This window comes from Musa acuminata, chromosome BXJ2-7 (assembly GCF_036884655.1).
Source record: "Musa acuminata AAA Group cultivar baxijiao chromosome BXJ2-7, Cavendish_Baxijiao_AAA, whole genome shotgun sequence".
Lineage (NCBI taxonomy): Eukaryota > Viridiplantae > Streptophyta > Magnoliopsida > Zingiberales > Musaceae > Musa > Musa acuminata.
This window is the reverse complement of record NC_088344.1, coordinates 36590243-36615294: the sequence shown is the minus strand read 5'-3', so window position 1 is coordinate 36615294 and position 25052 is coordinate 36590243. Positions and strand designations below refer to the sequence as shown.

At 41.9% G+C, this 25052-nt stretch overlaps 3 protein-coding genes across 4 annotated transcripts; 2 read left to right on the top strand and 1 right to left on the bottom strand.

The window, feature by feature from the left end:
- Window positions 1-25: 25 nt before the first annotated feature.
- Window positions 26-8242, bottom strand: LOC103992811 (auxin response factor 3). The gene is made up of 11 exons (XM_009412664.3): window positions 7660-8242; window positions 7500-7556; window positions 7043-7225; window positions 6794-6878; window positions 6156-6246; window positions 5909-6073; window positions 2900-3019; window positions 2741-2816; window positions 1506-1668; window positions 1264-1410; window positions 26-1155 (listed from the first exon to the last, which is right to left on the bottom strand). The coding sequence occupies exons 1-11, from the start codon at window positions 7981-7983 to the stop codon at window positions 449-451; spliced, it is 2118 nt and encodes a 705-aa protein (XP_009410939.1). The 5' UTR covers window positions 7984-8242; the 3' UTR covers window positions 26-448.
- Window positions 8243-16566: 8324 nt separating this feature from the next.
- Window positions 16567-18909, top strand: LOC135617917 (transcription factor PCF5-like). Of its 2 annotated transcripts, none has more exons than XM_065118684.1 (2): window positions 16567-18090; window positions 18489-18909. In XM_065118684.1, the coding sequence occupies exon 1, from the start codon at window positions 16942-16944 to the stop codon at window positions 18049-18051; it is 1110 nt and encodes a 369-aa protein (XP_064974756.1). In that variant the 5' UTR covers window positions 16567-16941; the 3' UTR covers window positions 18052-18090; window positions 18489-18909. The 2 variants fall into 2 exon arrangements, with proteins under 2 accessions (XP_064974756.1, XP_064974755.1); XM_065118683.1 differs by lacking the exon at window positions 18489-18909 and adding an exon at window positions 18198-18229.
- A 623-nt stretch (window positions 18910-19532) lies between these two features.
- LOC103992809 (RING-H2 finger protein ATL39) lies at window positions 19533-20489 on the top strand. Its single transcript, XM_009412661.3, has one exon. It carries the CDS (start codon window positions 19690-19692, stop codon window positions 20398-20400), a length of 711 nt encoding a protein of 236 aa, XP_009410936.1. The 5' UTR covers window positions 19533-19689; the 3' UTR covers window positions 20401-20489.
- The last annotated feature ends 4563 nt before the right edge of the window (window positions 20490-25052 follow it).

Below are 25052 nucleotides of genomic sequence, written 5' to 3'. Positions count from 1 at the left end.
AAGGGAGAAACAAAAACCCTAAATATGAGATATCAGAAATATTAAAACATACGCAAGGCAGATTTTGCATTAGTAGGAATGGTTTTATGACACTGAAAAATATGGCATTTCAAGTAGCAGAACATCACACACACCATTAAAAGGTCAAAGAAATTGAATGGCAACAGAGTCCAGATCTCTAGAATTCAATTCATACCAGCTAGCACAAATGCAAGAGGGAACCATGTTATGTTCACTAAACTTGGCATCACTGAGAACTTATGCTTTCCTCAGCATCATGGTTGTCTGTCATGACCTTGGAGCAACATTTCTAGAGGTATAGAGAACATGCCATTCTTTTCAACTGCAACCGTTACCATGGCAAATTTAAGACAGGTCCTAATTACCATCAAGCTTCCAGATATACCTTCTTACAATAATTTGATGCATGTGAAACACCAACGAAGTCCTAAAATGGAGCAGTACACATGGTGTAAGCTGCACTTATTCCATTGCAACTGCAACCGACAGGCTTAGCAGGTGTTTGAGCCACTGAAGTCGAGAAGGCAGCATCAAGCTTGACCTGAGTTGAGGTTGAAGAGACAGGAAGAGGTTTGCCAACTGAATCTGCTACAGGAATCTTCTCAGTCAAGGAAAAGCCAAAAAGTCTGCAACCATTTCGGCTGACATTCTGGTCATTTTGTGTGTCCAACTTATTATCCAAGATGGGAGCATGGACTTCAATCATTTTGTGTTGCTGATTGGCAAAATGAAAACCCATAATCGGAGGCCAGATTGGCAAGGTTGCTTCTTTTCTATGCAAGGCTTCCATGCCAGTTAAGTTGGCAAAACAGCTGCCACCGTCACCACCATCTTGACCATTCCTGCATGGCACAGGCTGGACCATTGATGTCTTGGAACTTGCTTCTTGAAACATCAACACCGAGGATGGGGATGATGCTTGAATTGATGGAGATGATGGTTGAACAATAGTGCCATATCCCAAAGATGCTGTAGACAATCTGCTTACAGCATGAAATGTATGAAGACCATCAAAAAGGCCATACACACCATTCCTTGCATCAGCATCAGAATGAGCTCCAAGGATTGGTGGATGGTTTGAGAAAACTTCTTGACCTTGAAAGACCTTGTGGAGTCCGAGAGATTTGCTAAAGCCTGTGGAATTGAACAAGAAGTCAGATTTTTCATATGGCATTCTGACTATTCCTCCAGGAACAGATTTATGAATAAGCCTGCTGTTTGCATCAGTGGAATATCCCTTACCCTCTGAGTGCTGACATTTTTCAACCTCAGAAACATGAGAGGCTAGTACACCAACACTACTTGGAATTCTAAACCTCGAAAATTCTTGACCTTGCAAGACCTTATGGAAACTTGCAGATTCCCTCAAGTCCAGACATTGATTTCCATCTGCAAACAATTGGACACGAGCATTAGAAATAATGCAAGAAATGTATGGTTGTCCTTTGGTAAATGCAAGTTTCCGCAACATATCAAAAACCTACTTGGAATAGGGAAATCCATATTGACTGAGGGAAGAGTAACTTTGGCCCTCTTGCAACCTGTTGTCGACAAGCTTCCAGAGCTTAAAACTGAACAGGTTGGTTTGATTTCCCATGGTGATAACCTAGTTTGTTGATTAGCATTTACAACATCATCCCAGTTTACCTGCAAGAATGAGCAAATATATATGATATCAGCAACATAAATACTAATGAATAAACAACAAAGTTGATGTCTCATAAATGCTATCCCAAATTGATGCAGAATGTACGGTTACTCAAGCAGAGAATTGCTGTATAGGCCCAGTTAACCAACAAACTCCTTTGCCTCTTACAGAAGAACACCATCATGTTAGTGAGGTTCATGCAACTTAAATGGCAACATATCATGCAAATGAAACATATGGACTTCTTTCCAAATGCTGTCATATTAAACTTGGAAACAATGTAAATATTTAAGCTAGTTTAACAATGATAAATTTAACTGTAGAGAAAAGAAATTTGACTTCAATATTATATTTTAACAGTATAGCACCTCAAGCCAAAATGACGGCAGCATTAGAACATAATAGATCTTAGCACATGCTTTGCACATTAGATGTCATATTGTAAGAAATAACATGAACGAAGGTCAATCTTTTGAAAGAAGTATGACTAGTAAGGAGTCAAACAGTTAATAGACAAGTACTGTAATCTTTTAAGGTTTCTCAAGGAAAGAAAAATGCAATCTTGTTTTGGATAGATGACCAAGATTGAATCTGATGACGACAAAACTACTCACATGAAGCCTCTTAACTCTCTGACATGAGCATTACATATATAGATGGACAAATACTGTACTTTTTAAGGTTTCACAAAGAACAAAAAATGCAAGCTTGTTTTGGATAGATGACCTAGATTGAATCTGATCATGACAAAGCTACTCACGTGAAGCCTCTTGACTCTCTGACATGAGCATTATATATATAGATGGATCAGAGAAGCAGATTATACTCTATTCTGTTGCATATAACTATTGTAATTTTTAAGCTGAAAAAACACAAATAACTCAAACAGACTAAAAATACCACTGCAGTAAGGCCTCAAAATGAAAGGATAGCGTAATCCAAGATGGTGCTGAATTATATGACCTTTAAACAGAAGACTGCTTCCCCAAAGAATCTATCCAGATTATTTTATATGAAATAGTTTTGGCTTTTAACATAAGAACAAAATTGGGTTTGAGAATATAAGTATACCAAAAGGCATCTCCACTTTGAACCAGGCCATCTTACAGGGTCCATGTCACTGATCCCAGTTATCAGTCCTGTGGACCTATAAAAGAAAATGAAAAAACTAAACTTTAGGACATCTAAATTTAGATTCCAGATGTAAATGTAAGAGTTGATGTACCAAACCTTCTGTCTGTGGCATCGTCACCTTCATATAGCAGTTTAAACCTCATTCCCACAGAAATGGAATTAGATAAACTTTTCACAAATTTCCGATATGGAATTATGAACTCTGACGAGCTCACCCTGAGTTACGAACTTGGTTAGGAACCATTTTAACAACAGCACCATGATACGTTCAACACCAGTGCTTTATAACATCAAAGAGTGTATAAAGACTAGTGATCTGATAATTAGAGACTACGAGCCAGATCATGATATCACTAATACATTAGATAAATCATTAAAAAAAAGAACATACCAATGCACGAGGCTCCCGCCAATGCGGGGTCTGAGGAGGGTCAATGTACACTGCCTTACCTTTGAATATTTCAAAATACTATTTCAATGACTTGAACCTGGTCTCCCAGGTTGTGAAGAAGCAACCTTACCGTTATACCAAGGTCCGCCCTCGTACATTTAGAGAAATCATTAAAAAAAAACTGCAAAGCTACCACAAGATACAGGATTGAGGCATGGCATACTTGGACAATTAACCATGAAACAACTAATTCACTAACTAAATTTATTAGATTTACAAAGAAAACTAGTTCAGCATTTCTGCCTTGTATCAACAATCAACAGAACAAGTGCCTATCTACAAAGGAGTATTTTCTCTAGAAGATGAACTTGTATGTTCAATACTGTCTTCAACTAAAATTATCTAGAATAAACTTAATAATAAATGAACTGAGTAAAATTTGAACAATAATGGCATCTATTAAAATCATACCTTATTTTATCATTCCTCTAGAAAAAAAATCACATTAACTATGGATGTTATGCGAGGAAGACAATGAAGAAGCTTGTGTGTTGAAGGTATTGTTCATTTCAAACAGACGAAAGGAGTACATTAACGGGTTCTAACTTAGTTGATTAAGTTAAGTTTACAATTGTACACGAGCTTCCCGTCATTTTAAGAGATGATCTAGAAACTCTTTAATAAGTAAAGGAAGTTCAGATCATGACCCTACAACTGGTAGAGTTCCACATTCACACAATACCTAGCATAATATTATGCAAGTCATCAGTTGTCAACACCATTCTCCTGTTTTGGGGCTTAGGATTGGCAATCAAAATGACCTAACAATAAGCTTAGACATGTAAAGTATTAGATAACAATTACTATAGGCTACAAATGTGACACCCAATTTGGTCACATAATGGAATTAGAAGAATTTTTGAGTTGTTTTATAAGGCTAGATGTGTAGACTAACATTAACTTGGGCTTGAACATTTAGGTTTATAAAGCAAAGCTAGTATAAAAAAGGATCCAGTACTAGGTCTACAAGCACATCATGGAGCTATGGCTTAGAAGTGGGAGGAGTATTGAGTTGGTTTATGAAGCTAGATGAGCCTACCATTAATTAGATGAGCCTATTCTGAATCAGGAAAATTAAACTTATCAAGTTAATAGACAAGTTTTTTCATAGGTCAATTGTAAATACGAAAGTTTCACATCTCAATCCAACCAAGGACCAATATTGCACCATATAACTTGATACATGTCAATATTCGTTATTTTATTATCTTGGCGAACAATACTAGACAATATTATTATATTGCATCGTACACCAGTATTGCACCTATCCAACAAAATGTTAAAACCAGTATCTGACCAAGATTTTACTACAACAACTTCGGCTTGAGAAAATTACACCATATTATTTAAAGTCCTTATAGGTAATCAAGCCAGCAGGATATTCAAGTTATAATATTAAACTACTACTAATTACTTAAGTTAAGCTTTTGGGGCAATATTAATTAAGACTATTTCTACATATCATGCTGTGATCTTTGGATCATAACATATATTCTCAATCAATGATATAGGAGATAAAAATGGTCACAATAATATGACAAAAACATGAATCCAAGGGTCTGGTTTGACAAAAAAAAATGAATAGAGATACAAGGACAGTTAATAGATGTGTATTGTATTGTTGATAGAAGGGACATATTCAAAGTTCATCAGAAGTTTTACAATTATAAAAAGATTCACTTGTGTCTTTTTATATCTTTATATACTTTGATATTGGAATAGTATAAAAGAAGGGTCTGGTAATTGTTTGACTAGAGGACAAATGGATATGTGTACAAGACTTGTGGGAGCAGATGTGAGAGACCATGTGATGCTGCACTCGGTTGCAATTACAAAATTTATATTCATTGAGCACGCAGAGTAAAGATCCAAGGATTGGCATTTCCATAATATATTGCCAGTTGTTGGCACATAAACAAAATATACTCAGACCTCGAGGAAAGACAGGATAATTTTTTCCAAGAAGAAAATAATCTATAAAAGCACAATTTGGACTTAGGCTAACAAAATATACTCAGACCTTAACTACTTCATAATGCAATTCTAGGATGAAAACCTTGTGATGGGATCAGCAGAAGAAAAAGAACATATGCTCAACAAAAATGAAGCAATTCTGTATTCAGAACTGTGAATGTTTCAGAATAAAAGTTCAACAAACACATAAACACTTCAGTTTTCCATAGTGATGGCCTTCAGTTGGATTCCATGATAATTGATATCATTTATCTAATAATACAAAGTTACTAAATGTATTAGTACAAGTATACAAGCAATCAAGGGGATAGTGATCATCACCTCATGTAGTGTGCTCACTAGTAGTTCAACATAACAAATCTTATATCATAAGCACAAGCAATACCAACTTGTTTAAACATCAAGTAATTGATATTCCAGCATTACCAGCAATTATAGAAATACAAGAGTTTAAACCATAATTTTGAATTCTGTGTATATAGAGTGAGGGAGAGTAGAGTAGGAGACACTTAAAAATTTATGGGAAATTTCTTAGAAAGTTTTTCACTTTGAACACATAGACCAGTGTCAAATAAGATTAAATAGGTTTTATTTTGCAGAATCTACTATTATATTTACAGAAGACAAAAGTTACATCACCTACTATCATACAGAAAACACAACTCCACAAACAAGCATACCTTGGGTTATAATAGATGTCAAAGACATTTTTGTCGGACACAGCATTTGCAACAACAGCAAACGCGGCTAAGTTCATATTCCCACTTTGATGTTCCGAAACTGGACAGATGTTTTTAAATTGAGCTGCTCTCCTGACACCCAATCTGAGCATCCCATCATTTCCCCTAAAATATCAATAAAGAATCTCATTTATGCAAAGGATCTTGATATCTATGTTTGTGACTGTGCAACATTGATAATGCCTACCGAAGAAAGAGCACCGCATCCCCTGAGATGAGCTTCTTCCTATTTACAAATGCACTCCATCCAGTTGTAAGAAGATGCCTACGCGGTTGACCTGAAAATCAAAAAGAAGTAAACATCCATCAGCAGCCACTGTCAACTAGTATCTTTTTAAAGCCTATGGTAATTTAACTAGCTATATGATTCGTCAATAATGTCATTCCAACTACGGTTCCAAAAGATAAGCTGATAAATGACTTAAGTATCAACCCAATGGTTTATTAGAATCTCCAGGAGAGAAAATGCTTAATGTGTAAGTGATATTATTTATCATATGAATTGACCCAAAGGTATATCTCCAAATGCGATCTTCAAATGAGCTCCTTCAGCAAGTAGTATATGGTGGAATAGTGCAAACAACTTTTGGAACTAAATAACCTGGATTAATAACAGAACTAATTAACTAAACAACCCCAAGAAAATGCTTTTAAATGATCAATTTTCCATCCATCTAAGATAAAAAAACAAAGCTAAGATGTCTATGAATACATGATAAGAATTTCTGCACAAATGAAACTATAAGAAAGGAACAAATGACATTACAAGTTTTATAGCCCAAAATACAGTGAGATTCGTCAAACAAAGTCGGCTTTGGCCAATACCTCTGTAGATATGTCGAAACCTCCATTCAGTGCCATGCAAATCTTTTGTGATGAGCTCCTGCGAAGGCCTCTGCTGTTTATAATCCTGATTCAAAGAGAAGCAGCATCACAAATAATATGTCGAAAAAAAAATTATTTGCATCGCAAATTGGACATGTTGCAGAGAATCTATTACAAAGTAGAGACTCTAGTTAAATGTCATCAAAAGCTCCAATCTGGAATAGCATAAGTTCAAGAATGTCTAGTCACCAGGGGAGGGAAACAGTCCTCAGCAGCTCGGCGTGGCACAGAGAACCCTCCATGTGTGCTCGTGTCAGAGGCAGTGAGGGTCTTGCAGAACATATGGGGAATCAGCGACTTGCTTATAGATTCATCATTTTCTTCTTCCGCATTTTGTTCAACCTCACCCTTCTTCAATCTTGCTTCGTATTCCTGTACCAAAAAATGTGTCACCATATCGACGGCAACAAAAGACAGAACCCAGAATTGATGACAGTCATGACAGGTTTGAGAACTTGAATATATATAAAATTTGCTTAAATACTCGTGTAATCCAGGGTCCTACTTCTTGATTCAAGAACAGCTACACGTGATCAAGATCCTATATTTAGAAGAGATAAATGGAACCCCAGCCTTTAATGAACACTAACACTAAAGAGCTCAATACAACACAAAACGAAAAATCGGGAACAAGCAGGAGCCTAACCTCGTTTTCAGCGACAAGAGAGAGCTGAGCATAGACGTCGTCCGTAGCCGCATCAGCCTGTGTCCAACAGATCCCAAAAGAACAAAAGATAAGGCGAAAACCCCCACCTTCGAAACCCTAGCAAAAGATGGGACAGAGCAGAACGGGACGATGAACGAACATGGAGCTTGACGTCAACCACACGGCACAAGACATGAGGCGGCACATCGTAGCCGCCGATCCCCCCTCTCCCCCTGCCGCCGCCGCCGTCCCTCAGGTGCTCAAGATGCCCCTGCGGCAAGTACACGACCAAGCTCCCCTTCTTCGGCAGCCAAATCCGGGGCCCGGCACACGCGTGCCACAATTCGAGGCACACCGACGCGGCCCGACAAGCTTCCTCCTCGGCCGCCACAGCGGAAGCGACGTGGTGGGCGGGCTGCTGCTCCGACTCCTCGTCCTCCTCCTCCTCCGCCTCCTCCTCTATCGTGTTCAAATCGATGCCCATTCTCTCCGAGACCAAAGAGAATAAGCAGCTCAACAACCGAAAGGGGAAAGGGTGAATAGCTGCAGGATCCGGGTTCAGACAAGGCTTAGGGAGGGAATGGGAGCACAGGGATGGTGAATCGGGGCATGATGGCGACGGCAATGGCGGCGAGGCTCGTGACGGGAGGGGGGTAAACACTGTTGCGAGAGGGGCGGGCGTCGAGCAGAGCAGCGAGAGGAGCAGTGTCTTTTACCGTGCGACAGACACACGCATGTTTGTAAGGGACCCTTTGGGCCGCGGTATGACGATTGAGTATGAACTGGCCGTGCATGTGTCACATCTTTATTATTATTATTATATATATATACATATATATATATATATATGACGATTTTTCTTATTTTTCTTTTAAGGTATTATAGTTTTCAGCCTTTTTCTTTTGATATCATTTATTTTTTTAATACCCGAAATACCTTTTATCAGCATCGATCTTTTTAAGATGGATTACTAAAGCTCCAAAGTAAAGCCTTTGGCTCTTGCCCTTGATGCCTCTATTATTGAATTTTATCGACTCTTATCAATCTACTTCGATGAAAATGATGATGGCTTCACCATCAACCTTTCCTTATCGATCACTAACACCGTCTCCCATTGTTGTCGAGGTTTTCATCAATGTAAGCATCATAAATATCGATAATTTTTCATTGTCGATACCTATGATACGTGATAAACGATGATAAAATGAGCATTTAGTTTTAAATATGAAGGATTTATTGAGACGAGGCTATCACCCTACGGAGCCTTGTGATGGATCGTAGGCGATGAGATATCACGATGAAGCCTCGTAACAAGAGTAGGACAGTAGGATAGAGGCAACAACGAGTATATTATATATTTTTTCGTTGACCTATCTATTTGAAATAAATATGGCTAACTTATTTAGATTTTCTTTCCATAATTCTCACGCATAGATAAATATAATATTAATCCTTGTAATAAGATATAACATGAGTATAATATTTCATATCTTTTGCTAGCTTCCACGTAGAGTACAGTATCACCCTTTTAATTTGATATCTGTGAGACAAGGAGTCATGGTGGAAGGCATAGTATTGGGGATGGTAGGCTCAGAAGTGCTACACTTTGAGCTAACCTCATGCATGGTGCTATTATACACACCGAGAAGCTACAGCTGAGACAGAATTCATTGTTTCCTGCAACTTTCCATTGATCTTTAAAGTGAGTCATTTGCTATAATAATAATAATACTAACTTTCTTGTGATGAAGATTCTTCCTTTTGATTCTGCCCACTACATTTGGTAAAAGACACATCCAAACAGTCCATCCATCCCACTGATGGAATCAATTTTATGATTTATATTTTCTTATTCGAAATTGATTTGAGGGTTGGGATAACAAACATGAGGAATTGAGGGTGATGCAGAAGAGGCCTCCTTCCTCTTCATCTTAGAGGGTGAGCTCTCACACACAGTCCCACTCGCTGGCTGCCACTCTTTATCTTTTCCCGGCACACTCGACGACGTCGCATGGGGCGATGGAGGAAGAGGAGGAGGCTAGCGCTGGTGTTGAGAGTCTGGTCCGCTGGGGACTACTCTTTTCACGTTACCCCTCCGTTGATGCACCGAGAAGTGAACGGCAGCACTTGGTTCGCCCCCTCCACTTTGCTGCATCCCATGCTTCTGGACGTCACTCATCAGCCTTGCTTCAATCATGGCCGTGAGCTCGGAAGCCACGACCGGGAGGAGCACGAGCACCATCACCGCCACCGCCATGGCCATGCTAAGAAGCCCGCTCGCTCGATCGATGATAGTGCCTACAAGCTCAAATCCGCCGTCACCTCCTGTATCTGTGGGCGCAAACCTCAAAGTAATGGTTCACTTCCTCTGCAAGCATATGTCATGGTGATAAGTGTTTATCCAAACGTGATTTATATCATCAAGGTAAACTTGATCAATGACCATAATGAAAGAACAAGGACCGTATATCAAATCGACCATCCACCTCAACCTCTTCTACTGCTTTGGAATGTCGAGGACTGGGATGAGACTGGAAGTGGACATGCTTCGATCATCTTAGCATGTTCACCACAATCTGGGGTATGGGCTGAGTAGAAATGATAGACAGAAAAAGATACTTGATCTAAACATCTAACAACATAGCTGTATCAGGATCTAAACATCTAACATCATAGGAATTGGACAACATTTTCAAACTCTTTACGTGCCAAAACGGCTGTGTGATGAGACTTTCCTGTGATTCTTATGTTAGTAACCGAGATAATAGGCAGCATAGAATGTAGAAATAGAACAGATTGAGAACGGTAGATGAGAAGAATTTATACCTTATCTTAACATCCGTTTACTCTTCCTACATATGGAAAGGTTTTGCAGATTCATTGTGATGATCATGGAGATGTGTTGTGGAATGTGGCCGATTAATAGTCAGGTGAGGACTATCAAGCAAGCAATGATGTTTTAAGATGTTGATAATGACTCTTTGCATGTTGTCTTTATCGATGAACGTAATGTCTACAGTCGAATCAAAATCATTGGTTTTTTAACCTCGACGCTTTCCTTTTAGATCCGAGGAATTTAAGTTAATACCATTTATGTTAGAAATCGATAGTGATGATGTTTAATAATAGTTTTCAGTTTAAGGTTTCTCTATTTTCTTCTATCATATTTATTTATATGATCTGTTTACGTCCACCAAACTATCGAGATAGGCTTCTGAATACCTAAAGTGGAAGTATGGGTTGTCCTCAGTGAGGCATGACGAAACCTATCACCTGATGGTGTTAATTTAACATCAAAGCTTAAGAGAATTGAGAAGTGAGGGCAGACGATATCTCATGGCGGCTGTGGGAATGAGGTGGAGCTGTTTTCTACTTCAATATGCTCCTACGTGGAACGCAAACATGAGAATCTAGTCATGAACTCTACGCAGGAAAACATCTGAGGTGGGAGTCAGAAGATATCCATTCTCCACACGTCAAATCACAGCAATCTTACATGCTCTTCTTCTTCCTCTCCTGTCGCCACAAGCATGTTAGTGGCACGAACACATGCGAACTTCGCGAGATCAAGTTGCAGCAGAAACGTCACAAGACAACGAAGGAACGAGGTCCTCCTGGAAGTAAGTTTATTGCCACCAAATCCACACGAAATATATATATCAATATCGTTTAATGTTCCATGGATTGAGCTGCTTCTCCAATCACAGAGGCATCAAGTTTAAAGATCACCACTCTTCCAGTTCATAGTGATATAGGATCTGATTCGTGTAATACTTCCTTTCACGAGGACTCGTCAGCAGTGTAAGGAAACCACTACCATTTTGCTTCGAAGACAGTAAACGAATACATGTCTGATACATCCCAATGTATGCGCACAAGAAAAGTAAATCCAGCAGCTGATTGATTGACTAATTATGCAAACACACAAAAAGGCATTGTCTACTGTTTAAGAGACTGTATTTTAGGCGCAGAGCGAGGCCTTTCATAGCCGCCATTTTGGATGCAATCATGCAAGGATGAAACAATTTTTTTCTACCGTTCAAGGATTGGCCATTTAATGTCTCTGCAATTTGGACCTCATTGGAGTTCTTCCTGCATGTCGGCCACAAAGCTGTCTATCTTTGTTGAGAAATAAGAATATCCATACTGTATGTGACAATAATTCGGCAAGGAAAGAAAATGAAGAACTCTTTTAAGAACATAGACGTTCTAATTCGGATATCGTATCATTCCTAACGTAGAGCATGTAAAGATAGGAAATTAGATCCAAATATCTATATGGTTCGGACTCGGTTTCTAATCCAAATGTTGTATTTGCTGTGAGTAGTGTCGATCACCTGCGTAGAACGCATGTCAACAACGTCGGGAGCAATTGAGTTTTGTTTGGAGAGTCCGGATTCATGCCGTCACCTGCTGTCGTCTCAAACGGTACCACAAAAGTCAACGCCTTGAAGCTCAAAACCAGCAGCACTCAATGTCACAAATTATGATCGCAGTTGGATTAATGTCTCAGTTCTCACACTATATTTGTACTGCGATAGTAATAAGTCGACAGATGTTGATAATGTTTACGGAGTGAAACTGATAAAAGTAGATTGTGATATAAAAGTGGAGAGAGGATTTCCATCGACAGGAACAGAACAGCGAGATTTCGATTAATGATGCTTAGGGTCTGGTCCGCCGGGGCTAAGCCTATGTAGCTCGCAAACAGCAGGACTCCCTGTTCCAGCCGCCGTCTCCCCTCTCGCTGATCCTACTCTCGAGCTTCCACGGCTCGTCGGCAGCGTTCGATGCAGAAGCACCCGTGACTCCGATCTCCAACACGTGGATATCAACAATACGAGACAGAAACAAAACCTTACGATGTTGCTTGCCATGAGTGCCCTCCTTGTCCGCAGGAATGAAAGAATGAAACGAGGAAGATACGTTCACGACGCTCCCTATTTATATACGTTAAGGAGGAAGACTTTTTCTCAACAGAACAGCGAGATGGGAAATCTTAGCAACTATCAGCGACAACAGTTACGCAAAAACCAATAACTGTCGCGTTGTGCGCCATTAGTGTCATCCCGAGAAATTGCGGATTCTTATTGTTTGATCACGTTTTCTGAAAGCCATTTATCATTGTGGAAACGAGCAAAGAATGAAGGAATAGCCAAGCAGCTCACGTATCGTTCTCGAGTACAGGCCAGCCAGCATTAACTCCCAAGCGTCGATGGGGATCTTTCATGCCGAGAAGCGTTGCGGCTTTCGAAGACGACGGAAGGCCAAACGCCACTCACTACTCGTCCCCATGGGTACGAGACTTGGGCGTTGACAACCCGTTGACTCTGGCATTTCGACATGGGTGACTTACAGGTGAATTGGGTGATGGTGTTATGAGTACCATTAACTCAAGAGTCGGTGCAGACTCATCTAAGTACATCTTCCTAGTTGGCATAGGAGAATTGGTGAGATGAGACCACGTAGGCGGTCCGATCAAAAGCCATTTTGTTGGTGAGGATCCGGTTCAAGATGATCGGGTAGACAGTTTGAGATCTTCCTTGTTGCATTGTTCTTCCTTAGGGCTAGATCGTCTGGGTGTCCTCGAGGTGATTTTTTGTCTGGTAGCTATGTGGCTGCATTCTGACAGTGGGATCACCTCTTGATCGTCGATGATCCTACATGATAGACCAACATCGGGGGTTACCCATTACAACCTCTCCGATACTTAAGTCAGCAAAAGAGAGAAGACAACAGTGTAAGTTGTATAACTAAGTTAGTGTGTAGAGAGTCCCCCCCTCAGCATGAGCCGATGTGTTCCTTTTTATACTTGATTCCTAAGCCTTCTTACTGGATGGCCTGGGATATGACTAGGTGAATCACTTGATCATTCTCTAACATTGATAAGGTAGGACAGTTATTATCAGCGGGGCACATCGAGATGCACTGCAATGCCATTTTGGGGTTGGTGACCTGGAGCCCTACTTAAGTGTCGACCTTGGTGGTAGGTGAGCTAGCATGGGGTAAAATAATGGTATCATGAGTACCGTCGATTGATGAGTTGGCACGATTGATCCATTGCCAAAAGTACAAGCTCACCCAAGTGCCTCTTCCTGACTAATGTGGGAGACTTTGTGAGGTAAGACTACGTAAGTGGTCCGATCAGAAGCTGTTATGTTGGTGAGGACCCGATTTGAGATGACCAAGTAGACGATCTGGGATCTTCCTAGTTGGAAGGTTCCTCTCTAGGACTAGGTCATCCGGGTGTCCTCGAGATGATTTTTCGTCTCGTAGCTGTGTGGCAGCATCCTGATAGCGGGGTCGCCTCCTGACCATCGACGATCTTACATGATAGGCTGGTGCTGGGGGTTGCCCTCCGATGCTTAAGTCAGTGAAGGGGAGAAAATAATTGCGTAAGTTGTATGACTAAGTTAGTGTGTGGAGAGTCCCTGGTCTGATGGATTCCTTTTTATACTTGATTCTTGAGCATTCTTATTGACTGGCCCGAGATAAGATTAGGTGAACCGCTTGATATATGCCCCGCTAGTAAAGGTGGTAGGTGAATTGGCATGAGACATAAGTAGCTAATTAATGGTGAGTGAGGGATGATTCATCCAGCAAAACCAGCACAGCTTTGCGTGTCCACTGACTTTTCCCTATAAATCAATCAATGAATAGTGCTTTTCAAGGTCACTTAATAGCGCGGTGAGTAGTACTGCAAATGTGATTGTAGGCAGAAAGATTATTCTAAGTTGGTTTGAACTAATCACAAATCCTTATACAATTGGTTTGAAATCATCTTATATTTGATTAATTTTAATTAGGTCAAATAGATTTAGACTAGCCAAGTTGGTTTAGAATCAATCGAACGAGCTCAAACTAATAAAGATAAAAGAAATTAGATTATATCACATAGTGTTAATTTAAATTGAATCGACTCACTTACGTCTTGGATGGGTCATATGTGTCGCACATATCTATCCTATCCTAAGTAACATGTTAGGTTGAAGTATATTAGGTTAGATAAAAAGGCGATGATATGTTTAATGCTAATTATATGACTATACAAGCCTACCTTCATGGATTAGATTGAGCCTCATTCACTAGTTGGGTTGAACTCTACCGTTAACTTAGGCTACACTACTTGTGAGTTGGGTTGTGCTTTGTCATATGGTTTAGGCTATGACCGTAGCCTAGCCACATGAGATGAAGTTGTGCTTGGCCATATGGGTTACATTGTACCTTGCTACATGGGTTGCATTGTACCTAATCACATGAGATGGGTCATGCCTAATTACATGGGTCAAATAATACTTCATTATATAGGTTAGGTTGTACCTGATCATATGGATTAGATCATGTCTAACCACATGAGTTGGGTTATACTTAACCATATGGATTGAGTCATACATTGGACTATATCATGTCACATAGGTTGTGCTATACCTGACCATATGTAATAAGTTGGCCACATGGACTAGTCTAGTTAATCAATTTAATTAAAGTCATACCCATAATTTGATGCTTGTTATTAAATTAAATTTTAATATTTTTTTAAAAATAAATTAAAATATTATAAAAATAATAATAATTAACCTTAAATTCATATTAATTAAAGCATATTAAATAATAATTACATGTGCTTATCAACAGAATGTTAATGCTTGTAGTGGAGCAAATCTACAGATCACATAAATATTTTAGGATCTTTTCTATGTTAAATTATTCATCACTATTAATCCATTCGAGATCAAAGTAGTAGAATTACTTAAAAATATAAGATATATGAGAAATCCTTTTAATAATTTATTGGCTATAGGAAACTGACATCTAATTTAGTAAAACATAAAAGAAAATTTGAATCACCATATTATGAACCTAAAATAAATATGAAAACATAAAAACAAAATAAAAATATCAATTGTAACCACGAAAAGAGAATCCCGGCTATGTCGAGCCGAGTGATGTTGCATTAAGCTTCTAGGCTTTGGGTTGCTGAGCTAAGTTGGAAAACCTACCTCTCTCCGAGACGAAGACATTTTTCTCTTTCGATCCCTTTCACTTATAGGCAACCTCGTAGCATTGTTGATTAATATTGGAAAAAGCATCTCTCTCACAAAGATGAAGATCTTCCTCTCTTTCGATCCCTTTCACTTAAAGGCAATCTCGTAATGTTGTTCCCAAATTTGATTGAGACTGTGTCAGCGGATTCAAAGCTATCAATCAATATTTATGCTTGCTGAGCTAAGTTGCAGGTTCGGACTTGTATCGAGTATCGGATGTACCTCAGGGGGATCGCCGGGAGGAACACGATGATGTTACTAAGTAACGGCGGATCGACTTTGATCCCTCGTCTTCCCCGAGTGCTTCTCTTCGACATGTAGCGGGCGTGGCGTGGCGTGTGTGCTCTGTCAGATGGAGGCGGGCATGGCGTCGCTCCAAAGCCGTCCAGTTGCCCCACTTGACCTCATGCACGTCGATTTCGGGGAAGATAACGACTCCTCTCGGAGATTTCCCCTCTTGTTTCCCCCTCCTTTCTCCTCAATAATTGTCCCCCGCACTCCCCAATGCCAGCTCCTACTTTTGCCGTAGGTTAATCACACAGCTAAAGCCTGTTTCACATGCATCTCTCTCCCACTCCCCAAAAGCTCACAGCTATAGTTGGTCAGATCTGTAGGTTGAACGATCTGGATGAAGTGGATGGTGTGGTGCACCTACGTGACACCTACAACTAGAGGAGGAGGAGGAGGAGGATGATGAATTTGATGAGAGGTGAAGGCATCAAGAGTTTTTTCCCCATGAAGTAAAACCAGAAGATAGAGAAGAGAGGAAGCTCAATTGGCAAGATATTTTCTTTTTGGGGTTAGTTGAGGTGCGTGTGTGGTGAATAGATTGAAAGGGATGGGGAGCAGGAATTGCAATGGGATGGCTCCTTTTGGCAGAGCCAGCCGCAATAAAGGAATGAAAGAACCAAAAAGCTGGACGGAGTCGTTGTCCAGATTCAGAGACAGAAAGCGAAAGATGATGAGGAGGAGGAGGAGGAATGGATGCAGGCGTTTGTAATTTCTCTTCTTTTTTTATCGCCCTAACTGGTGGATGGCCTGCGTCTGATGGAGCGCTGTGCATTTACTTGAGGTTTTGGAGTTGGCCGCTGAGCTGCTACCGTCCTTCATCATCTCTGTCTCTTGTCTGCCACCGCCAGCCGCTCACCTACTGCAATCCTCCTCTTCCTCTTCCGGCCTCTTAACACTTACCTCTGTGCGCGCGCGCGCGTGTGTGAAGCCAAGGAAACAAATTCATGGAATTGAAGGAGACGCTCCGGCGCAGAAGCAGCACGACTCAATCTCAAGAACCCGAGAAGGAAGAAATTAAAGTACCGACTGCTTCGAATGTATAAGCCACGACAGATTCGTTAGCAGACCCCAAAGCGACGCTACTACTTCCCCTTCGTCCGTCTTTGATGGAGGAGGGCAACCGCGACTGCTACAAGCAGCATTGTCAGCGACGGTGCACCGGAGAGCTGATAGAGGTCCCCGGGGGCCATATTGTTCGGTCCACAGGGCGGAAGGACCGGCACAGCAAGGTGTACACCGCCAAAGGCGTGAGGGACCGGCGCGTCCGCCTCGCCGCCCACACCGCCATCCAGTTCTACGACGTCCAGGATCGCCTCGGCTACGACCGCCCCAGTAAGGCCGTCGACTGGCTCATGCAGAATGCCAAGACCGCCATAGACCAGCTCGCGGACCTTTCCCGCCGCCACCAACCCGTCGACCGATGCGTCGTCCATGAGCTTCCCCTGCAAGACACCTCCGTCGGTCACGATTCAATCGAGCTGCCCATGTCCGACGCAGGAGCAGTTGCGTCCGTGGGCTATGGTTTCGGCGGCAGCAGTGGTAGCTTAATCCCTCCTTCGCTAGATGGTGATGCCATCGACGATCTCGTCAAGCCTTTCCCGACCGTCACAGCCACTGCATCGTCGCCTTCAAGCCACGGGATGACGTACCACGATTACACACCCGACCTACTCTTGCACGCCTGCGGCCGACCTCAAGACCTTCGTCTCTCTCTCCAGTCCTTCCACGACCCAACCTTTCGAGATCACCACCACCAGAGTCCTGAATCAACCCAGCACTTCTTTTGCTCTGGCACAACCAACTTGGCTCACGCCACCACTTGGGCGACGTGTCCCGCGAATAAGGAGAGACTGGGATGGTGGAATGCGGCCGATGGCAGCGGCGCCGGAGAGTTCTCGTACAATGGCGCACTGCCACCGGAGTCAGCGGCGCCGCGTCTGGTCAACGCCCAAGTCCAGCATTGCACTCGGAGGGAACCCCTTGGGTCCGGTAATCTGCCTTCCCTTCGTGCTTGGACAAGCCCTACAGCGTTCCATCCGTCACTGGCATCAGCCGCGGCCGATGTGTTCACGTCCGAAAGCTACGCCGGTTTCTCCGGATTCCACATTCCAGAACGAGTTCAGGGCGAAGAGCCGCATAATGCCATTGCCAACGACCTACAGGCTGCTTCCTCTGCTTCTCGCCAATGGCAGAAATGGAAAGAGAACAATCAATGAGTCCAATCATCCGCACGAAGTAGCTGCATCCCAACAAAAGTAAACACATGCAACACTGGACTTTTCATGCATCCATCCCCAATTGTTGATCAAACCAACTCAATTTTTGTTTGTTTGTTTGTTTTTCCTTGTTCTCTTGATTGAAGTTTCGAGCACAGTTTCTTTCATCTTCCCGTTACTACTGTTGTTTGGTTTCTTTCTCTAAACTCGGCGGAGGAGGAGGAGGCAAAGATTCAGCAAGGCACTGTAGCACCTACTGATGACGGCAGGCCATGAAATGTCTTGTAGTTTATGATTAGAACCGAGTGGTCTCCGTCCTGCGTCCGACGCTATATCATGCCTCGTGATGCGTCAAAAAAGAAAAGTAGCCGGAGGACCTCTCTTTAACTTCCTCAGACCACCACAAAGGATTACAGTAATGTCTTCCATGATTGCAGGTCCTGTCCCATGTCGAGATCCCGATCGAGTACGAGTCTCTCTTCCAGCGAAAGGGAAAAGGAAGAGAGATAGCATGGTACTACTGCTCTTCGGCATGTGGCCTCGTGTCGAGGAATCTTGACGCCAAGAGGCCGATCATTCTTATCATGCGAGAGTATTGCCTCCTATCCTTTCTGTGTTGCGCGGACGGGGTGAGGACCCAACCACGGCATCTTTTTCCCTTCCTCGATGAATATATTGGGTGTAATAATAGAGCAGCGCCGAGCCTTTGACAAAGAGATCGATATGTCCTTATCGCCAATCCATCACTGCTGTTGTGTCTATTCTTTCTGATTGATGCTTTTCATGTTAGATTATGGCTTTATATTGTATAGTTATATTAAGATTTCTTAAAAGATTCTCTTGATCTCTATTCTAACATTTATAATTTTCTCATCAAAAATAAATATTTTTTTTTATATATATCAGTGTTATTGTGTTCTACGGATCGAACTACAAAGTGTATTATTCTTGGATCAAATAAAGATATCCACATACATATATAATTAATTTTAAATTTTAATATTAATTTTTTTTTGTATATTAGTATGATTAAGCTTATGTTCTTTTTGGATGCAAGAACCAAATTCAAGGAATTGACTTCCTACAAGTTAGTAGGTGACAAGGTCATTTAGTCTCACATTGATTGAGGAGTATGAGAACCAAGGACTCATAAGTCCGTCGACTCTCCCTTACCCTCAAATATTTTATTGAAGCTTACGTGCTTCGATAAAATCGAGTATGCCCAAAGCCCCTAGGAGAGCTTGATGTCTGCACCTCGGTCGAGAGTACCGATAAGATCATTTAATCTTCGTTCAAACACTCAAACATTGCCACCATACCGACGCATTGTCGCTCTCCGACCTTTCACAGGTTGCGTTACCAAATGGGCGACGACTTATCTGCCGTCCAGAGGTTATCAGACGCTCCGGAATCGAAGAACGATGTTGGTTTCCTCTCTGTCTCCCTAAATCTTCGGTCAATGACGATGACATCAACGTCTGCGTCTCAAGTTTCATTCACAGTTTAGTCAATGCAACTCCGGTTGGATCGGTGTACAGCGACTTCCCTGACAGTAGAATATTAACAGTACAAAGGGAGGAGTTGGACTCCCGCACACACACAAAGGCAACCATCGACCACCCTCAACCCAAGAACACCATGTCCTACGCCCCACCGGCCGGCGGCAATGGCAACGGCATCGGCCCACCGGACTACCCATCGGAAGATGGCCACAGCATCAGAACCAGCATCCTCTCGACAGTTCTCGTCTTGCTAGCATTGGTCATGGCGGTCATCGTCTTCGTCCGCCTTTACGTTCGCTACGTCTTCACCAACCGGTTTCCCGGTGACGACCGCCGCCGCCGCCGTCTCGCCGCCATCGATTTCCTCCGCTTCCATATGGCCGCCGACGCGGTTCCGCAGGCCGTGGGGCTCGACCCCTCCGCGATCGCCGCCCTCCCAGCCTTCGCGTACCAGATGGCCACCGGCGGCGAGGATGAGGGAAGCGTTGCCGAGTGCGCCGTCTGCTTGAGCACGGTGGAGGAAGGGGAGATGGTGAGGCTGCTACCCACCTGCAAGCACCTGTTCCACGCGGGCTGCATCGACATGTGGCTGGCTTCCCACGTCACGTGCCCGGTGTGCCGTGCCATGGTGGAGCCACCGGAGGCTGCGGCGATCGACGTCGGCGAGACGTCGGCGCCGCAGCCGTCGAGAGCCGAGGGAACGTCGGCAGAAGAGACGTCGGGGTCGAAGGAGGGCAGCTCGGTGTCGTCGCGGTTGAGCGCGTCGCTGAGGAGGATGCTGAGCAGGGAGACGTCAACGAGCAGGCGATCACAGGGAGTTGCAGCGGAAGATTTGGAGAGACAGTAAGCAAACATCACGAGAACACGAGAACAAGCAGCAGCAGCAGCACATTGTTGCATTGCTTACGGCATGTAATGGAAGCACATCACTTTGCATGTTCTTTGCTGTATCCATAACTCCAGCTCGTTTTCCCCTGTAAACCCTGCACTCTGCACTACGATCCAACCTGATAACTCGGTCAACATGCACCATTCATTGTTCCAAACATTGATCCTGTGACATCCTAAACCTTACGGCAGTGAGATATGGACTTGAGATCTTTGACCTAACCCCAAGAAACCAGCTGTTCTCTATACTAAAACATGCTCACAAACCTCAAGCGGTGATTGGTAGAAAAAGTCAGTCAGATCGATTGGATGCGACGTCTATTTCTTTGTGGCCCCCATTCGAGACTTGTGACTGCAGCGAGGAAAGATCGCCATGTTGACACTTGAAGATAGGGCTTCCACTATGCATGCCGTGATGACTCCACCACCGTAGGAGGACCGCTGCACCTGTTTCTGCTCTGCTTCCGAATGATGTTGTCAACCTCGCAAGCCACGCACACAAAAGCGTGTTGATGAAGAAAGATATGCTGGTTCCGATCTCGGTCCACCGGAGATTAGGGTTCGAGAATGGACCGATCCTTCGTTCCATCACCCTCGCTTCTTCCTTCTCAGAATAGATGGGAGTCTATCACATCGTGGAATATCCTTCCTTCGAAAGAGGTTCCTTCGAGTGGAATCTTATATAACGATTAATAATGGAGTTGGAATACAGATGTTGAATTGAGTTTGAGATAAATATGGACACTTAATAGAATTAAAGTAGTAAATTCACTGTTTTATTATTTATTATCAAGCGTGAATTGAATCACTACTATATAAAAATTATCATCTAGGATCTAAATGATAAAGTAAGTATGCGTGTGCACTTATGCATTCACACAAACGAAATCAAAATAATCACACAGAAAACGTTTTTTAAATCCCGAAACATTTCTATTTTCCTCTCTCTCTCTCTCTCTCTCTTAAATTTGTTATATATTTATGTTATATTATATGACAAGATGCCAAAGATTTGATCAAGAAAAATCTAAAAAAATATTATTATATATATGATTAATAATCAATAATTAGAATATAATCGTTAAAACTCTGATTTAGTACAAATACCTACAAGGACCCATCTCTCATAAAATGGGAACAAATGGGTATGGGGACCGAGATTGAGGTGTTTTCTATTCCCGGTAAAAATATGAAGTAGGGATCGATAGAGCACTCCTCACCTCATTCTTATACCCGTCATCAATATGTAGGCTTAGACGTTTTGCCTAGATGCTATAGTCATTTAATTCAAATCAAACTGGATTGAGTCAATTACAAACTATTTAGTTGGATTGAATTTAATAAAATAACATCCCCTCCATTATGACTTATATGTCGGAGGAATAGATTCAATATTCTTATTATTATTTATAAATTTAATATTATTAATTAGTTATAAAAATATTTTTTTATCGAATGGATTTATTAGAAGAATATAAGAAACTCGTAGGTTCCACCCTTATCTTGTAATACAGTAAAAGATAAAGAATATGATATAAGATGAGAATATAGATAGGGAAGCATTCCCAAATCCTACCCTGTTGATATCTCTACTCCGATCCATAATAATATAAATTTTATTTATTATAAAATATTTAAAAAGACTGAATTTTATTTTTTTTATATTTAAAATTAAATTTGTATATTGTTTTTTTTTAAAATTAAATAAATTAACTAAGAGAATACAGAAAATCTATGGATTTTCCCCGAAAATGAAATGAAAATAGAAGATGAAATATGAGATGGGGACGCCGATAGAGAAGCACTTCCGAACCCCTCCCATTTATATCTCTTCTCTAATTCACAATAACATCATTTAAATTTTTTTACTTATTTTTATTTTCTAAATTAAACTAAATCGATAAAAATGATAGTACATGTATACATTAAGATTTATTGGGACAAATACGTAATTTCAAATAACTAAAAAAAAAGGAAAAATCTAGGAATCAACTCAGCCCGATCCAGCCAGAGAATTCCACCTTTGGGTTCAATAAGAGACGCATTAAACCCGGTCCGGTCCCAAAATTAAGCTTCCACCAATGATAGGATCGAAGCTTAATTACTAATACACAAGCTTAATGCACCGACACTTCCCTACCATACAATATGTGGAGACACTGATACCTATACACAACGAGTGCAAACCGCTGGATCTCACACCTAAAGAAATAACATCATTAATAGTATTTTACTTAGTATTTCAAATATTATACGAGGCTAACTAAGTAATATTTGTGATAAGATCATTTAGTCTCATATTGATTGAGGAGTAAGAGAATCAAGAACTCATAAGTCTGACAGGGTTTTTAGAGTTCATATATTCAATGGATAATTTCCTCGCGAGCCTACGGCCACACCAATGATCAACCAACGAAATGGTCCCTAAAAGGAGGACCCTACTTAAAATTAAGTAGAAAAAAAATAAGATAAATATAATAAAAAATCTAAGTGATTTGAAAAAAAAAAATATAATATTGATGGATAATCTGAAGTCTTATTTGGTTAAAAGGTAGATCTGAAGTCCATCTGTGGACCAATCTGTCTCAAATTCCAACACTCTCTATTATGTGACATTTAGATGTTTCTTCAACAGCTGGACTTGAACCTGTATTTGGACTGAAGAGGTACAAGAATAATATACTGGTGGGAGTAGCTTCCTGTGGCTGTCAGATGAAGCAGGTGTATGGACCAACCGGTGGAAGAATTCCAGTGCAATAAAGTATCTTCAATTCCCGGTTTGATGTCATAAGAACACCATCGTAGTAATGTGATGTAGTAAAAAGATTCTGCCAAATCCATCTCTAGCCACATGAAAGCCACAGGCCGATAAAAAGCTGATGGCATTCTGAAGAGCACAACCGAGATGAGCGAAAGAAAAAGGAAAGAGAAAAATGATGGACATCACCATCACAGGGACCACGGCGGTGTCCTCCGGCATCTCCATGTTCATGCTGCTCTCCTCCCTGCCGTGACCAGGTTTGGGTTTTACCATATAGACATGATGAGTAGCGGTGGATACAACACCAGAATTAGGTTTCTGTTCAGTTTCATCCCTACCTTTCGGTCAAGTTCGTGCGTCAACCTAACATCTTCTATCGACCCTGCCTTGCCACCAATGAGGAAGGCTCACAGTCTGCTGAGCTGATGGATTGGAGATGGATGCAGTCGAACAAGTGTGGAGAGACCGTGAACCAAGTGTGGTGGGGGTGGGCATGCACCCTGGTAAACATGTTTCCCCTTGGGCTCGTCTGGTCCTCCATGAGCAGCATCCTTTTGCCATGGCCATCCTCGCGAGACCAGCTGCTTTCCATCACGTTGCCCCTCCACTTTCTGCCATTAAATTCTTTTTGTCTGTGACGTGGGGTTGAGGATTTCTCGTGCACGGATCTAAAGGCCACAGAACGGCGTTGGCGATCGATCTAAACCAGAGGAAGGTGATGTTTGGGTTTGAGTGGATCAACATGGATTCTGTTCTTAATGGCCTGCCGATGTCTGAAGGATGATGATGCTCGAGCGGAGCTTTAGGCCCATGAGGGTTGAACACTACTGCCCAAATACGAGGCTTAGCAACATGAGGTACGACCTTCAGTTCCCACCACCACTGTTCATCTAGCAAGTTGCAGCAGTCCCACAAGCATCAGAGCAGCTGATGGCCAGCAAAATGAGGTGAAGCTGGCAAGAGACTGAGGTAAAGAGAAAGAGCGAGAAGGATTTCCGAGAAGAAAAGGGGGAAGGAATATGGTATAAAGAGAGCGAGAGAGAGAGAGAGAGAGAGAGAGAGAGAGGAGACACAACACCTACATGTGAGAGGCACATTGGTTTGGCGACAAAGCTAAGGCGGGTGGGCACGCGAACTGTGCACATGGGGCTGGCATCATTCATATCCACAACTAGCATGCATATATCCCTTCTCTCTCTCTCTCTCTCTCTCTCTCCGTTTCTTGTGAACAGCTCATCCGCTGCCCCATCCCTAATCCCACCACCCAACCCAACCGGCCATTGCGACGCCGGTAAACCACAGTATTACCACGTACCCGACCGGTCTTCTTCTCGCGCTTGTTTCCTGCACCGTCTATCTTGGTTTTGGTTCGCCTTCATAGGCTTGTCTTTCATTGCATTTTTATGAAAACAACCGAAGCTTGCGAAGCCCAAATGCAATGGAACGGTGTGGATGGCATTTCTATATGTCTTTGTCATGTTCGATTCACCATCGTCAATCACGCAGTGCCTACACGAGGGAGGGTTGAAGTTACAGTTGAAGTAAGTAGACAGACCAATTATACTTGAAGATGATACCTTAATTGGGTGAATGAAAGGGTTTGATGATGAATTGGGTGGGTAGACATGCTCAAATGCGTATACGCCAATTTTCCAATGGGAGAGGCGAACACGTTGGGTCACATCAGCACGTGGTTGCTGCCTTCCTGCACTTAAATTTAACTGCTACTGCGGCTTTCCTGTAATACCGTTGATCCCCAACTCCCTCCAGCTCCTCTCTCTCTCTCTCTCTCTCTCTCTCTCTCTACCCTCACCCCCAGCTGTTGCTAGCTGTCTCCCTCATCCCTTGTC